Genomic DNA, 16,548 nt, shown 5'->3' on the forward strand with positions numbered 1-16,548 from the left:
ACATATCTATCAATAAGTGAGCCTAAAAATCAAATAAATAAAAAACCTGATGAACAGAACAGACTGGTGAATGTAATAGAATCAGGGGCATGGAAAGGGAGCAGACTGACAAAGCTTGGGGTGGGGGAAGGGGTTGTGGGGGGTGCGGGAAGAGATTGGACAAAAAGCTTACACCTATGGATGAGGTCAGTGGGGAAGGAGGAAGGCCTGGAGTGGGGTGGGAACCAGATGGAGGGGAGCTATGTGAAGGAAAAAGGAACATCTGTAGTAATCTGAAAAATAAAGATTTAAAATAAAAAAAAATAAATTAAAAAACAAACAAGCGAAAAACATACAAATACCAAATACCCAGTAAAGAGGGTAGGGGCAGAATCTGTAGAAGCCAAGCTTATATACACAAAGTAAGGTAAACAAATTGGATGAATATGGGGAGGACCTCAGTTCAGTATAGAGGAATTAGAAAGAGAATGAATGAATAAGAGAAAGAGAAGAAAAAATAATAAACATTTAAAAAATTAATTAAAAATAGAATAAAATAAAAATTAGAAGGATGAAAAATAATGTAAAGATAAATAGAAAATAAAGAAACAAATGAAAAAAGAAAAATAAATAAAAAGAGATAACAAAATAATCCTATCTAATAATAGAGAAACATGGTAATTGATCATACCTTCGCTACGCCTCCCATTGGCTAATCAGCGAGGTATGCAAATTAACTGCCAACAAATATGGCTGTTAATTTGCATACGTAGGCATGAAGCAGTGGAGCAAAGACTGCAGGCTGCTCTGGCCAGAGCAGCGAAGGCTCTGAAGGCAGCTCCAGCCAGAGTAGCGAAGGCTTTGAAGGTGGCCCGGGCTAGAGCAGCGAAGACTGAAGGCAGCTCCAGTGGGAGCGAAGGCCTGGGTCCCAGGTGCTGGAGGAAAACCGGTGCCAGCAGCCAGGGGAAGGGAAGGCCTATTGCACGAATCTTTTTGTGCAACAGGCCTCTAGCAATAAAATAAAATAAAAATGAAAAAGTGAAGTGTTGTTTCTTTCTGCTGAGTTTTAATTCCCCATGAGGGCTAGTTTAAGATCCCACTCTTCTGTACTGTCTGCTGCTTCTCAGTTTCCTGTTGCTGGTATTGAATGGCCTCTCTTTAGGCCAGTCCCTGAGGGCTCTCAGGGACTATTCCTATATATATATTTTTGTATCCTTTGTTCCACTCAGAATGTAGTCTGGGTGTGGCTGTATTGGTTGCCTGGATACTGTAGCAAGGGGCTATCTCTTCAGGAGAAAATGGCTACCTAGGTCCAGCAGATCAGGTATGACTCAGTGCCAGACTGTGGCCACTTCTCCCCAACCCTCTCCTCTCCCCAGCCTCTCCCAACACTCCACAAGTCCACACCTCCACCTGCACCTCAGCCATGGGTGAGTGTTTGTATTTGAAAGGTCCTATGAACTAGGTTTAGCGAATAAAAGCAAAAACCAAAAAGAGGGGAAGAGCTTCGCCATTGTGAGCCCTTCTCCCCCTGGAGCGGAGTGGCCTGGGCAGCTGTCCGGGATGTCCCCTCTGAGCTCAGTCTCTCATGGCTGTGGACTTAGATCTACAATCCTGCCACCAGCAGTCCTGTAGACCTCCTTTCCACAATCAGATGCTACGTCTGTCCCAAGGGTGCAGCTTTCTTCTGACCCTCTGGGCTTGGAGGTCTCGCAGTTCTCACCAGCCTAGATCCCTGATTGTATCATTCTCCAGGCAGTCTCTGCCCTTCACAGCTGCAAATTGCCTCACCAGTTGTGCCTACTTCGCCAGTTCTGGGTAGATATTATTCGATTTAGTTGCTTGTTCTATCTGCTACAGGACAAGGCTCAGCACATGTCTGCCTAGTCTGCTGCCATTTTGTCTCCTTTCCCTCTGAGGTTTGATGGTCTGATTGATGCTTCTCTGTCTCTGGATCTGATTTTGTTCATCAGATTATGTTGTTCATTATATTACACAAATGAGTGAGATCATGTGATATTTATTTTTCTCTGACTAACTTATTTCACTTAGCATAATGCTTTCCAAGTCCATCCATGTTGTTGCAAATGATAGGAGTTCCTTCCTTTTTACAGCAGCTTAGTATCTTTCTGTATGTCCTCTTTTGAAAAGTGTCTATTTAGGTCTTTGCCCATTTTTTAATTAGGTTGTTTATCTTCCTTTTGTTAAGTTGAATGAGTTCCCTGTAAATTCTGGACATTAAAGCCTTATTGATATAACATTGGCAAATAGGTTCTCCATGCAGTGGGCTTTCTTGTTGTTTTGTTGATGGTTTCTTTCACTGTGCAGAAGCTTTTTATTTTGAAGTAGTCCCATTTGTTTATTTTCTCCTTAGTTTCCATTGCCCTAGGAAGGGTATCAGTAAAGATATTGCTACAAAAAATGTCTGCTATTTTGCTGCCTATGGCTTCTTTTAGGATTTTTTAGGATTTCCCATTGTACGTTTAAGTCCTTATCCATTTTGAGTTTATTTTTGTGTATGGTGTAAGTTGGTGGTCTAGTTTCACTTTTTGCATGTATCTGTCCAATTTTCCCAACACCATTTATTGAAGAGACTGTCTTGACTCCATTGTATGCTCTTGCCTCCTTTGTCAAATAGTAATTGAGCATAATGTCTGGGGTTGATCTCTGGGTTCTCTGTCCTGTTTCATTGGTCTATATGTCTGTTCTTGTGCCAGTGCCAGGAAGTATGGGATAAGATCTGGTTCTTTGAAAGGATAAACAAGATTGATGAACCTCTACCCAGGCTCACCAAGAAGCAAAGAGAGAAGACCCAAATAAACAAAATCACAAATGAGGCAAAATAACAGACCTCAAAAATACAAATTATTATTTAAAAAATACTATGAACAACCCTACTCCTACAAAGTAAACAACCTTGAGGAAATGGACATATTGGTAGAAAAATATGACCTTACAAAACGCAATCAAGAATCATCAAAAAATCTCAACAGGCTGATAATTAAGGAGGAAATTGAAGCAGTCATCAAAAAGCTTCCAGGAAACAAAAGCCCTGGGCTAGAGGGCTTCACAGTGGAGTTTTACCAAACATTCTAAGAAGAACTAAAACCTATTCATCTCAGACTATTCCAAAAATTTCAAGAGGAAGGAACATTTCCAAGCTCTTTCTATGAAGCCAGCATTACCCTAATCCCCAAACCAGATAAGGACAGTACAAAGAAAGAGAATTACAGGCCAATATCCCTGATGAACATAGATGCTAAAATCCTCAACAAAATTCCAAATGACCAAGTGGTATTTATTCCAGGGATGCAAGACTGGTACAATATTTACAAATCAATAAACGTGATACATCACAAAGAAACATATGAGATGTGATAGAGCACATAAACCAATTGAGAGACAAAAATCACATAGTCATATCAACTGATGCAAAAAAAAGGCATTTGACAAAATCTAACATCCTTTCTTGATAAAAACTCTCAGCAAAGTGGGAATATAGGGATCATACCTCAACATAATAAAAGCCTTATGTGACAAACCTACAGCCAACATCACACTCAATGGGAAAAAAACTGAAACCATTTCCTCTAAGACCAGGAACAAGTAGGGATGCCCACTTTCACCACTCCTGATTGACACAGTACTGGAAGTGCTATCTATAGTGATCAGGCAAGGAGAAGAAATAAAAGGCATCCAAATTGGAAAAGAAGAAGTAAAATTGTCATTATTCACAGATGACATAATATTGTACATAGAAAATCTTAAAGACTCCATCTAAAAACTACTAAAACTAGTAAATGAATTCATCAATGTAGCAGGATACAAAATTAACGCCCAGAAGTTTATGGTTTTTTTATACACCAACTAGAGGCCCAGTGCATGAAATTTGTGAACGGCGGGGGTGTGTCCCTCAGCCTGGCCTGCACCCTCTCACAATCCAGGACCCCTTGGATAGGGTCTCTAAGCCTGGCCAGTGATCAGGGCCTATCAGGGATTTCTTCCCCCATCCCTGCCACTGGCACTGCTTGCCACCTGTGCGGCGCTGCCTCCCCGTCCCCCGCCACTGGTCACCTCCTTCTGAGGGCAACATGTGTAGGGTGTGATCCCTGGGCTGGCCTGGGCCTCCCTCTGTGGGGTGATCACTGGCCAGCTCCACACATTCACCACAGCATCACTGGCAGGTTGCCTGGGCCTCCCTCTGTGGGGCAATTGATCACGGGGCCTCCAGCTCAATCACCCCAATGAGGGAGGCCTTGCCCACCCACCACAGTGTCATTGGCCAGGTATCCTGGACCTCCCTCTTTGGGGCAATTAATCGTGGAACTTAATGATTGATTGCAAAGCTGAGGGAGGCTCTGCCCACCTGGCTGGGGTCCTCAATTGATGGCTGCACAGAGGGTGACCTGGGTCTCCCTCTTTGCCTTTTTGGAGTGATCGCAGAGCCTCCCCCCACCCCCCATCGATTACCCTGCTGGCTGGTTGCCTGGGCCGCCTCCTGCAGGGCGATCATGGGGCAATGGCAGGGCCCCCCAGTAAATCACATCACACCAACCTTGCCTGATCTGGTGCAAGTGCGTGTCATAGCATGGTTGTCTGGATGGTTGTTCTGCTGTTCAGTTGATTTGCATATTATCCTTTTATTATTATAGATAATGAACTCACAGAAAGTGATACTGAAAAATTCCCATTACCATTGCAACAAATATTTAAGATACCTAGGAATAAATTTAACCCAGGAGGTAAAGGACCTGTACTCAGAAAATTACACGACACTGAAAAAAGAGATAAAGAAAGATATAAACAAATGGAAAAATCTACTGTGTTCATGGATTGGTAGAATCAACATCATTAAAATATCCATACTACCCAAAGCAATCTATAGATTCAATGTAATCCCCATTAAAATACCAATGGCATATTTCAAAGATCTAGAACAAGCTCTCCAAAAATTCATCTGGAATAAAAAAAGACCCCAAATAGCTTCAGCAATCTTGAGAAAGAAGAACAAAGTTGGAAGGATCACAGTACCAGATATCAAGCTATACTACAAAGCCACATTGGTCTTTTAACTCTTTGGTTAAATTTATTCCTAGGTACCTTATATTTTGTTGAAATAGTAATTTTTCTTGTTTTATTAGTTTCTCTTTCTGAGAGTTCATTATTAGTGTATAAAAATGCCATAGCTATCTGGATATTTATTTTGTATCCTGCAAATTTGCTAAATCCATTGATTAGATCTATTAGTTTTTGTGTGGAGTCTTTAGGGTTCTCTATATACAATACCATGTTATCTTCAAATAATAACATTTTTACTTTCTTTTTACAAATTTGGATGCCTTTTATTTCTTCTTTTCTGACCACTGTGGCTAGAACTTACAGTACTAAGTTGAATAAGAGTGGTGACAGCAGCATCCCTGTCCTGTTCCTGATCTTAAGGAACAATTTTAGTTGTAGCCCATTGAATATGATGTTGACTTTAGTTTTGTCATATAGTGCCTTTATTATATTGATGTATGATCCCTCTATTCCTACTTTGTTTAGAATTTTTATCACATTACTTTTGTTGAATGCTTTTTGTGTATCTATTGATATGATCATGCCATTGTTTTCATTCATTTTGTTTACTAGTATGTGATGTATCACATTTATTTATTTATGGATATGAACGATATTCCAGAATAAATCCCATTTGGTCCTAGTGTATGATCTTTTTAATGTATTGCTGTATCTCATTTGCTAATATTTTGTTGAGGATATTAGCATCTACGTTCATAGTAATATTGGCCTATAATTTTAATTTTGTGTGGTGACTTTATCTGGTTTTGGAGTTAGGATAATGTTATCCTCATAAAAAGGGCTTAGAAGTCTTTCTTCCTCTTGAAATTTTGGAATAGTGTGAAGAGTATGGATCTTTGTTCTTTGAATGTTTTGTTAAATAAGCCTGTGATGGCATCCATTCCAGGAATTTTTATTTGCTGGGAGATTTTTTTTATGACTCTTTTAATTTCATTAGTTGCTATTCATTATTCTGGTTTTATGATTCTTTCTGATTGAGATTTGGAAGATTGCATGTTTCTAGGAATTTTTCCATTTCACCAAGGTTGTCCAATTTGTTGGAAGATAGTTGTTCATAGTATTTTCTTACAATCCTCTGTATTTCTTTGATGTCAGTTTTTATTTCTCTGCTTTCATTTCTGATTTCATTTATTTGGGTCCTCTCTCTTCTTTTATTAATAAACTAGTGACCCAGCACATGAAATTCATGCACAGATCGGATCCCTAGGCAAGGCCTGTGATCAGGGCCAATCTTCCCCAGCTGCCCGCAGTGGGCCCAGACCCCTGCTGCTGCTGCTGCTGGTTGCCCTCTGTGTGTGGGGTGAACGGCAGGGTGATAAGGGCCCCAGCAACACCTGCATCCACTGCCAACCACCCCCAGTTCCTGGTTCCCAGTTCCCCATCAGGTGATTGGAGTTGGGGATGAGGGGGGCGGGGATGGGCCAAGAGGTTGGCCATTCCCACCTGCTCGCCAACCTCACCCCTCACCACCACTGGTCACCCTCTGTGTGTGGAGCGACCAGCAGGGCAATCAGGGCCCCAGTACCACCTGCATCAGTCACCACCCACCCACAGTTTCCAGTTCCCAATAGGGTGATGGGAGCCTGCCGGCCATGGGAAGGGAGCACCTGCACCCTGGTGGTTAGTAGCCAACAGGTTGTTCTGCCTTCTGGTCGATTTGCAGATTACGCTTTGTGTGTATAGATAACAGTTTGTCAGATAACAGTATATAGAAAACTTTGAAGAGATCTTGTTGATCTGTTCAAACAACCAGCTCTTGGTTTCATTGATCTGTATTGTGTGTGTGTGTGTGTGTGTGTGTGTGTGTGTGTGTGTGTGTTGTTGTTGTTGTTGTTGTTGTTGTTGTTGTTGTTGTTTTGTATCTATGTCATTTATTTCTGCTATGATCTATATTATTTCCTTCCTTATACTTTCTCTGGGCTTTTCTTGGTGTTTTTCTAGTTCTTTTAGTTGTAGAGTTAGATTGTTTATTTGAGATTTTTCTTGTTTCTTGAGGTAAAGCAGTGAACTTCCCTCTCAGAACTGCTTTCACTGTATCTTGTGGATTTTGGTTTCTTGTGTGTTCATTTTAATTTAAAGTTGTTTTTTTAAAAATTTCTTCCTTGATCTCATTGTGAACCCATTCATTGTTTAATATGATACTATTTAGCCTCCATGTATTTGAATGTCATTGAATTTTTTTTTAATTGTAATTGATTTTTAGTATCATGCCATTTGGATCTTATAATATGCTTGATATTAGTTCAATCTTATTGAATTTGTTAAGACATTTTGTGTCCTCAGATGTGGACTATGTTTGAAAATGGTCCATGTGCACTTGAGAAGAACGTATATTCTTCAGCTTTGGGATGAAATTTTCTGTAAATATCAATTAAATCCATCTGATCTGATGTCATTTAGGGTGACATTTAGGGTCACTGTTTCTTTGTTGATTTTTTTGTCTCAAATATCTATCCAGAAATGTCAGTAGAGTGTTAAAGTCCCCTACTATAACTCTATTGCTGTCCATCTCTCTTCTAAATTCCTCCAGGAATATATATTGCCAATTTGGCTGTATGTTTGTTTACCAGGATTATATCATGTTGTTGGATCGATCCCTTTAGTATTATGTAGGGACATTCATTGTCTCTTTTATGGTCTTTGTTTTGTAATCTATTTTGTCAAATATAAGTATTGCTACCCCGGCTTTGTTTTCATTTCCATTTGAATAGAATATATATTTTCCATGCCCACACTGTCATCCTGTGTGAGTATTTTGTTCTGAGATTGGTATTTTGTAGACAACATGTGTGTAGGTTATGTTTTCTTATCGATTCAGCCATCTTATATCTTTTAATTGTAGTATTTAAGCTATTTAAAGTTAAGGTTATTATTGATATGTATTTATGTATTGTTATTTTTATTCTTTATTATCTATGTTCCTAGCTCTCTCTATTTCTTCTTTTTATAGCAGTCTCTTTAACTTATTTGCAATGCTGTTTTGGTGGTTGTACTAGTAAACCCCTTTAGACTTTTTATTTATGGCAAGCTCTTTATTTCACGTTCAATTTTGAAAAAGAGCCTTGTTGGATAGAGGAATCTTGACTTAAGATTATTGCTTTTTATTATTTTGAATACCTTATGACATTCCCATCTTGCATGTAGTATTTCTGCTAAAAAACTGACAGCCTTATGAAAACACACTTGTAAGTATCTGTCTCTCTCATGCTGCCCTTAATATTCTCTCTCTGTCTTTTATCTTTGCCATTTTAATTATAATGTGTCTTGGTTTAGGTCTCTGGGTTTATTTTGATTGGGAATATCTGTGCTTCTTGAATTTTTGTGACTTTTTTTTGTCACCAGATGAGGGTATTTTTCTGTCATTATGTCCTCACAGGTTCTCTGTCTTTCGTTCACTTTACTTCCCTTTGGTATCCCTAAGATGTAGATATTGTTATGTCTTATGCCCCAATGTTCCTTTAAACTATATTCAAGTTATTTCACTTTTTTCAACTTGCTCCTCTGATTGAATGATTCTTGGTATCTTGTCTTCTAATTTCTATTTTGATTCTTTGCTTTATCTAATCTACTTTTTATTCCTTCAAGTGCATTCTTTATTTCAGGTATGCTGGTCTTCATATTATTTCATCATTTCTATGTGTTTTTTTAATATGTCTTATTGATTTTTGACAGAGAAGAAAGAAGAGAAATAGAGAGTTAGAAACATCGATGAGAGAGAGAAACACCGATCAGCTGTCTCCTGCACACCCCCTACTGGGGATGTGCCCACAACCAAGGTACATGCCCTTGACAGGAATCAAACCTGGGACCCTTCAGTCCGCAGGCCGATGCTCTATTCACTGAGCCAAACTGGTTAGGACTCTATGTGTTCTTTTTTCATGCTGTTGAGTATTTTTTAATCCATTACTTTATACTCTGTCTCTGATAAATTGTTTGCCTCTGTTTCATTCAGCTCTTTCTCTTGAAATTATTTCTGTTCTTTCATTTGAGAACTGTTCCTTTGTGTTTGTTTCTATGTATTGGATACAACTTCTATGACTCCCAGTTTTGGTGGGATAGCCTTCTGTAGTGGGTGTCTTGTGGAGTTCAATGGTGTAGTTTCCTTGATCTGCTGATCTAGGTATTCTAGGAATGTCCCATGTGTGGGTTATTTGGTCTCTCCTATTGTAAATTGGTCTTAATTACTCTTGTCCCATTCATGGATTGGCTCAGCCCTAGGTCTGATTCACTACAAGGCTCAATCCCATCCACATTGTGCCAATTGTTATACAGGTGCTGACAGAACAAAACAAAGCAAAACAAGATCAAACTGAAAATAAAACTAATAACAAGAAGAACAACAACAAAAAGAATTTTAAATAAAGAATACTATAAGACAAGAGACCAAAATAATTAAAGAAGAAACAAAGGGCAAAAAAGAGAATGTGAAAGAAAATAAGAGAAAAGAAAAATAAGAATTAAAAAGAAAATTAAAATTAAAATAATAAAGAAGTAATAGCTACAAATAATAATGAATAAAGTAAAATATAGACTAAGGAAAGAGAAACAGAAAGAAAAATAAAAAAGAATAAGGAAAAGAAAGAGAAAAATAGAATAAGGAAAGGAAAGATAAATAAGACATATGAAAGAAAATAGAGACAAAATGAAGCATTTTTAAAATGAAATATAAAAAACTAAAGAAAACATTTTAAAAACATATAAATAAATGGAGCTTTCCTCTGCAGATTTTTGTGCCAGCTGCAATTACCCTTTGAATCTCCTATTTGTGGAGCTTGCTGGATTTTACCCTGATGTATCCCAATCTGGCTAATTAGTATGTCAGTCTGGAGCCTCCAGGGAGGTTCTTTGGTTCAAGCCAATGTCATTCACTGTCCCTTGCTGGCCCTCGGCAATCTGACTGAAACTGGGCTGAGCATAGTCCCAATTAGACCAGGGGCAGGGCCTCTGGAGCCCAGAGTTTGGGTCTGACTTGGGTCTCCAGTGTTGAATGTCCTTGCTTTGAGTTGCTCTGCCTTCCCCCACAAAACTGCAGTTTTCAAGGGAATCTGGGACCTGGTCAAGGTGGTTTAAACATAATCTCATTGTGTGTGGTACCCTAACCTGTAGGAGGGGGAGCTGGTCCTGCCTCTTCTTCCCAGGGCTGTGTTGGCTGCATTCACTGGAGATCTCCTCTGCTTCTCCATAATGCAGCTGAAGACATACTGGTCTGTCTCCCGGACAGAAGCCCACCCAGAGGAAACAGTCACAATGCCTCAGCTCTGCCAGGTTCCAAGTAGGGGGGAGATAAAAAAAATCAGCCCCACTTTGCACAGTTTCTGTGTGGTCATCTTCTGCTGGGTGGGGCCTCTCAGGTTCCAACCAGAGCAAGAGTCTGAATCCTCCTTGTTGTCAGACCGAGCACTATGAGTATAGATTTATAGTCCAGTACCATCCCTCTTGCCCTTGGGTCTCAGAGGGACAATAATGACCTGGCACAGTGGTTCTCAACCTTCCTAATGCCCCGACCTTTTAATACAGTTAGTTCCTCATGTTGTGGTGACCCCCAATTTCATTATTACCAATAGAACATAATTAAAGCATAGTGATTAATCACAAAAACAATATGTAATTATGTATGTGTTTTCCGATGGTCTTAGGTGACCCCAAAGGGTCGCGACCCACAGGTTGAGAACCGCTGACCTAACATGAAGAGAGTGGCACTGCCTGTTCAAGGTGGGGAAGACCAATCCTCTTTTCCAAGCCACACTGTCCAGCCCCCATCTATATCTTTGTCCAAAATTATTTCAAGGAATAGAAGACCCCTCAGAGTCACTGCTGGGTGTATTGATCAGACCCTCCACCAGCCCAAACTTTTCCATGTGGTCTCTCCTGCAGACACAGATTGTAGTGAACTTCCCAGGCTGGTGTTGTAACAAAGAAATTGCTCTTTGCCTGGGATGGTCAGGTCTGAGTCTCCCAGATGGACTAAATATCCCCACTGATACCCATCGCCTGATGCTACCTGGACACCCCTTCTCTTCCCTGTTGCTATGGGTTGGGGATAGCTGCATGGGCTGAGACCCCATGCTCCTAAGGACAGGTGGTCTGCAGCCACAATATCCCTCTGGCTTCCCAGCCCACACATGCACGACTTGGCTCACCTTCTTCCTGTCTCCTCCTATCCTTCCTCCATGGTCCGTGCTCTCAATATTTCAGATCAGCTACACTTCAACTGTTTTTCCCAAACTGATTGCTCTACAGTTTAGCCACATGTCTGATCCAGTGTTGAAAGCCAGCAGAGTTTCCAGCTACTCTGCAGCCATCTTGGAATCTCTTTCTGTTTTTCCTAAGATGTACAACCTCTTTTTTCAGTTTTTCTTTCTCCTATTTGTCTAGTAGATGATATAGAACATAATGCCCAGGAGGAATAGATGATCCTGTTAAACACTATAACCTCAAAAGGATATGGAGTCATCTTTTTACCTATCTCCAAATTTTGAAAAAATTTCTTAACATCTGAATATTAGAAATGTTGATGTCTACATTCTGATTTGTTATAAGGTTTATGAAAAGTGTACATAAAAATGTTTTACTTTTAAAAGCATAGGGTGGGCTTATTTTTTTATGCCAACAGAACTTTCCTACAGTCCTAACAAAGCTTCTGCTACAGTCGAAACTACCCATGGTCATCCCTTAAGCACACCATACACTTTTTCACTAGGATATGCTCTCTCTCCCACTTATGTTGCCTTAAATTGTCTTCCCTTCTCTCTTCTGCTTAACACCTCTACCCAATAGAAAATGTTCTCAGATATTTCCATCCAAAAGAGATAAATTTATCTGAATTTATATAATGTTTAGTTGTCAGTTCCAACGAGAAATGTAGTGTGCAGAAAAAAAAAAATTCCTGGACCAGGTAGTTAAACATTTCATCATTTACTAGGTATGTAATCTTGAATAAATTTACTGACCTCTTAAAACTTCCTCTATTCTCATTCTAAAATAAAGTAAGATCCATGCTATATCTCAAACATGATACCAGGATAAAAAACAATGTCATGTTTGTGAAATGTTTTGTTTATGGTAATTGATTATACTTAGGTAAAGAATTTGCTTTATTTCCACCAATTTCAGCTATGATGATTTACATTCTGGTAATCCAAAAATGATTTCATGTATGTTTTTCTTATTGCCTCAATTCAAATAAAAGTATATTTGTTTTTTCCAGATGATAAAAGTACTTAAGAGCTTATTATAGAAAATGTTGAAAGTACATGCAAATAAAAAATGAAATATAAGTGTATGTCATAGCTGGAAAATAACCACTAAGCAAGAAATAACCCCTATTAATATTTTTATTTATTTTTAATTTTTTAATTATTTTTAACATTTTTATTTTATGCCATACTAGAGGCCCAGTGCATGAATTCATGCATGGGTGGGGTCCAGCTGGCCAGCCCAATGGGGGTTTGATTCTGCAGCTCCATCCCCAGTAAGGAACATGCAGGAGGCAGCCAATCAATGATTCTCTCTCATAATTGATGTTTCTATCTCTTTCTCCCTCTCTCTTCCTCTCTGAAGTCAATAAAAATATATATTTAAAAAAAATAGAACTTCTGACTTTAAAGATAATTTTGTGTTCTTTAAAAATTTTTTAAATTAAATTTATTGGATTGACTGATTAATAAGGTTATTAATGAACTGAAGACTTTACATGTAACACTGAATCTTTCTTTTCCTCTTCCTTTCCATTTAGTTTGTTGCCCAGCCCAATTGTCAACAACTGCTTGCCTCTCGCTGGTATGACGAGTTCCCAGGGTGGAGAAGAAGACACTGGGCAGTGAAGATGGCGACATGTTTCATAATAGGACTTCTTTTTCCCGTCTTCTCTGTATGCTACCTTATAGCTCCTAAAAGCCCTCTTGGACTATTTATCAGAAAACCATTTATCAAGTTTATCTGCCATACAGCATCCTACTTGACTTTTTTGTTTCTGCTGTTGCTTGCCTCTCAACACATCGACAGGTCTGATTTGAACAGACAAGGTCCACCACCAACCATCGTCGAGTGGATGATATTACCATGGGTCCTGGGTAAATGTGTTACTATAGAAAATATAACAATGTGATATTTCCATGAAATTTTGTTGCTCAGAAAAGAATATTAATCAAAGTGTAGGACATAGAGTATTTAAAACAGCTTCTAACCATCATAGCTCTAAGGCCTAATCCCCAAAGCTAAATAATTATTTTACAGCTGGGTCGACCTGCTCTTAAATACAGCCTATGAAATGTAACTGTAGGTTTTATGATACCATGTTTTAATGATTTAATGTCCCATGAATGTTTCTCTAGGTTTTTTTTTTGTTTCTTTGTTTGTTTGTTTTTCACTTGGTTCAGGAGCATTGTCTTTATTATTGTTATTTTTTAAATTTTGTTTTATTGCTTAAAGTATTACAAAGAGTATTACATATGTCTCCTTTTTCCCCCTTGACCTTTCCTGACCTCCCTTACCCTCCAGTGTCTTGTGTCCATTGGTTATGCTTATATACATGCATACAAGTCCTTTGGTTGATCTCTTACCCACGCCCCCCACACTCCCTAGCCTTTCCACTGTAGTTTGACAGTCTCGCATATATCCTTTCTGATTGGTGTTTCTGGTTTCTTGAGATATATTCCTAGATGTGGGATCACTGGGTCAAATGGGAGTTCCATTTTTAACGTTTTGAGGAAACTCCATACTGTCTTCCATAGTGGCTGCACCAGTCTGCATTACCACCAGCAGTGCACGAGTGTTCCTTTTTCTCCGCATCCTCTCCAGCACTTGTCATTTGTTGATTTGTTGTTGATAGTCATTCTGACACGTGTGAGATGGTACCTCATTGTTTAGGGTTTTGTTTGTATTTTTGTCTTTTAAAGCCTTTTAACATGTGTCATTGTCCATATATAAATAATTAATCTAATTTTCAAATAGATATGCTTTCTCCAGAATTTGTAATTTTATACATAAAATAACTGTAAACATTCTTTAAAATCCATTTACATTTATATTTGAAATTATATATTAAATCAAAATAATAATAAATTTAACAATAGGACATTCTTCAATTTCTATCTGTTCATTTTATGGAAAGAAACATGTTTTGGATCTGGAGCAAATTATGGTAAGGTAGTATACCTTAAAGTAGTTAGTAGAAACCCTCTTTTTCTTTTCTGTTGTTATTATAGAGATGGTAAAAATTTACAGTTTAATCATTCTTTCCTCTATCCCACTGTGGTTTTCTGAGAAATCACATTTTCTTTATTTGGCTATTTTTAAGCCTCTCTGGTATCATATCAATATTGTTATTTATTTATTAGAAAATATGAGACAACTTTCATGACTTACAATCTCAGAAGTTCAGTTTGGATTAACTGTCAAAACTGCTGCCAGGATTGTAAAATGAGGAAAAAGTAGTGGGTGTACAGGACAGAGCAGTGTCTGAATATGAGATAGATACACTTTTCAATTTTGAAGATTATAAATACTCTCAGTACATAAGCTCAGGTGTCTCAGTTGATTAGAGTGTCATCCTGTACACCAAAAGGTTTCAGGTTTAATTCATGGACAGGACACATACCTAGGTAGTGTGTTTGATCCCAAGTGTCTCTCTTATATTGATATTTCTTTCTCTTTATCTCATTCTCTCTCACAATATCCCTTTTTCCTCTCTCTGCAAAAATTATATCTATCCTTAGGCAGGGCTTTTTTTTTTAAGTGCGTAGGAACAAAATGTATTTTAGATATTACTTTAAAGAAACTCGGTCTTAAGTGAACTTTAAAATCCTATCTAATAAAAGAGAAACATGGTAATTAGCCGTAACTTCGTCACCTTTCCCATGGGCTAATCAGGGAGATATGCAAATTAACTGCCAGCCAAGATGGCGATTAACCACCAACAAAGATGGCGGTTAATTTGCATATGTAGCCGCAATGCTGAGAGGCAAAGGGATCGGAAACCCAGGCTTCAGGCAACAGATGGGTGCCGGCTGGCCTGTTTCTCCATGAACATCATGGCGATCAGAGGCAGAGAGAGCCCCAGCCAACCAGCTGGCACCCCCGGACCTCCCAGGGCTGTGGGTACCGGCTGGCCTGCTACCCTGTGATCACCATGGAAAAAAGACCTTCAAGGCCTGTCCAAGGCAGGTTTGCATTTAAAACTAAGTGGGGTGGTCTGGAACTGTGCGGCACTGACAACCAGGGCAGTCTCTGCGTCAGTGGCATATCTGTGGCTTGAAGTGTGGAGGGTGAGGGCCATGCAAGCCAGAGGCTTTGGCTGCAATGCTCAGATAATTTCAGCTTCAAAGCAAGCACAATCAGGGAAGCCATTGGGACCTTCACAAAAAAAGAGAAGGCTGAAGAGGAAGGATACTTCCCAGAGCGGATTAAAGAACAGCTGGCAGCCTTGAAGAAATAACATGAAGAAGAGATCACTCATCATAAAAAGGAGATTTGAGCATCTGCAGAAAGAAATTGAGCAGCATAAGCAGAACATCAAGAAACTGAAATATCATGATACTACGACAGTGTCAGAGTGAGGGGACAGCCATATTTGCCAGTGCGCCTGAGCTGTCAACAACAAAAAGTGTGCAGGAGCTGGGCAGGCGCACAGACGGGCACACAGCCCCCAGGCCCACCTCGCCACCTCCTGACCTCACCGCCACCGCTGCCGATGCTGTCCCATGGGGCCTGCACCCCGCAGCGGGGGGTGGGGGACGGGGGGTGGGATGTCTTACAAACCAAACTTGACCATGCACATACCCGCCACCTCCATCAAGGCCTCTGGGAGCATTCACCCGCCTTCCACCAGCATGGCAACATCTTCCCAGTATCGCCAGCTGCTGAGTGACTAGGACCACCATCTCTAACATGCAGGGAACAGAGAACAGCCAGGTGCCCAGAGCAAATATGCTGAGCTGCTGGTCATAATCGAAGAACTAGGGAAGGAGATCTGACTCACATACGCGGGCAGCAAGAGTGTAATGGAGAGACTGAAACGAGGCATCATCCAAGCGACAGGGCTGGTTCGGGAGTACTTGGACAAGATGGAGCGGAACACCAGGTCCTAGCCCCTAAGTCAGCGTGAAAGGCTTTCCCTCTTTTTCCAAGAAGTGACAGCTCATGCTTGCACCCCCTTCAGATAAAACTTGGTTTCAAAATGGTAACAGCTTGGTTTCTCCTCCCCGTGCCCCTCCTGTGGTTCATCAGGCTCTGAACCTCCCATCGCTAAGATGGAGAAGAGATTTTTGCAGTTATTAGATTTACATATAAGTTAGGAACTACCCAGGGCATTTTGTGTGTTTTTTTAAAGCATTGATTTACATGATGCATGTCAGTTACCTATCACAACAAACTGTAGTTGGTCTCCCAGATACGTGTTTCTCTTCTGGATACATTTCTGTTACTAACATGGTTCTTTATGTTTCTCTTCTGAGCTGATCCAACTCTGAGGGTTTGTTTCAGTGAGTCATC

The 16,548-nt window shown here is 39.7% G+C and overlaps 1 protein-coding gene and 2 pseudogenes across 1 annotated transcript in view; all 3 read left to right on the forward strand.

The window, feature by feature from the left end:
• LOC102754540 (short transient receptor potential channel 4) overlaps positions 1 to 13,165 on the forward strand; it is a 142,889-nt gene extending 129,724 nt beyond the window's left edge. Inside the window, exon 3 of the mRNA XM_015565302.1 lies at positions 12,794 to 13,165. Coding sequence (XP_015420788.1) covers positions 12,794 to 13,165 — 372 coding nt within the window. The remainder of the gene's footprint in view (positions 1 to 12,793) is intronic.
• Positions 13,166 to 15,009: 1,844 nt separating this feature from the next.
• On the forward strand, positions 15,010 to 15,614 carry LOC102755100 (annotated as a pseudogene).
• Positions 15,615 to 15,803: 189 nt separating this feature from the next.
• LOC102753688 lies at positions 15,804 to 16,344 on the forward strand (annotated as a pseudogene).
• The last annotated feature ends 204 nt before the right edge of the window (positions 16,345 to 16,548 follow it).

This window comes from Myotis davidii, unplaced genomic scaffold, assembly GCF_000327345.1.
Source record: "Myotis davidii unplaced genomic scaffold, ASM32734v1 scaffold101, whole genome shotgun sequence".
NCBI lineage: Eukaryota > Metazoa > Chordata > Mammalia > Chiroptera > Vespertilionidae > Myotis > Myotis davidii.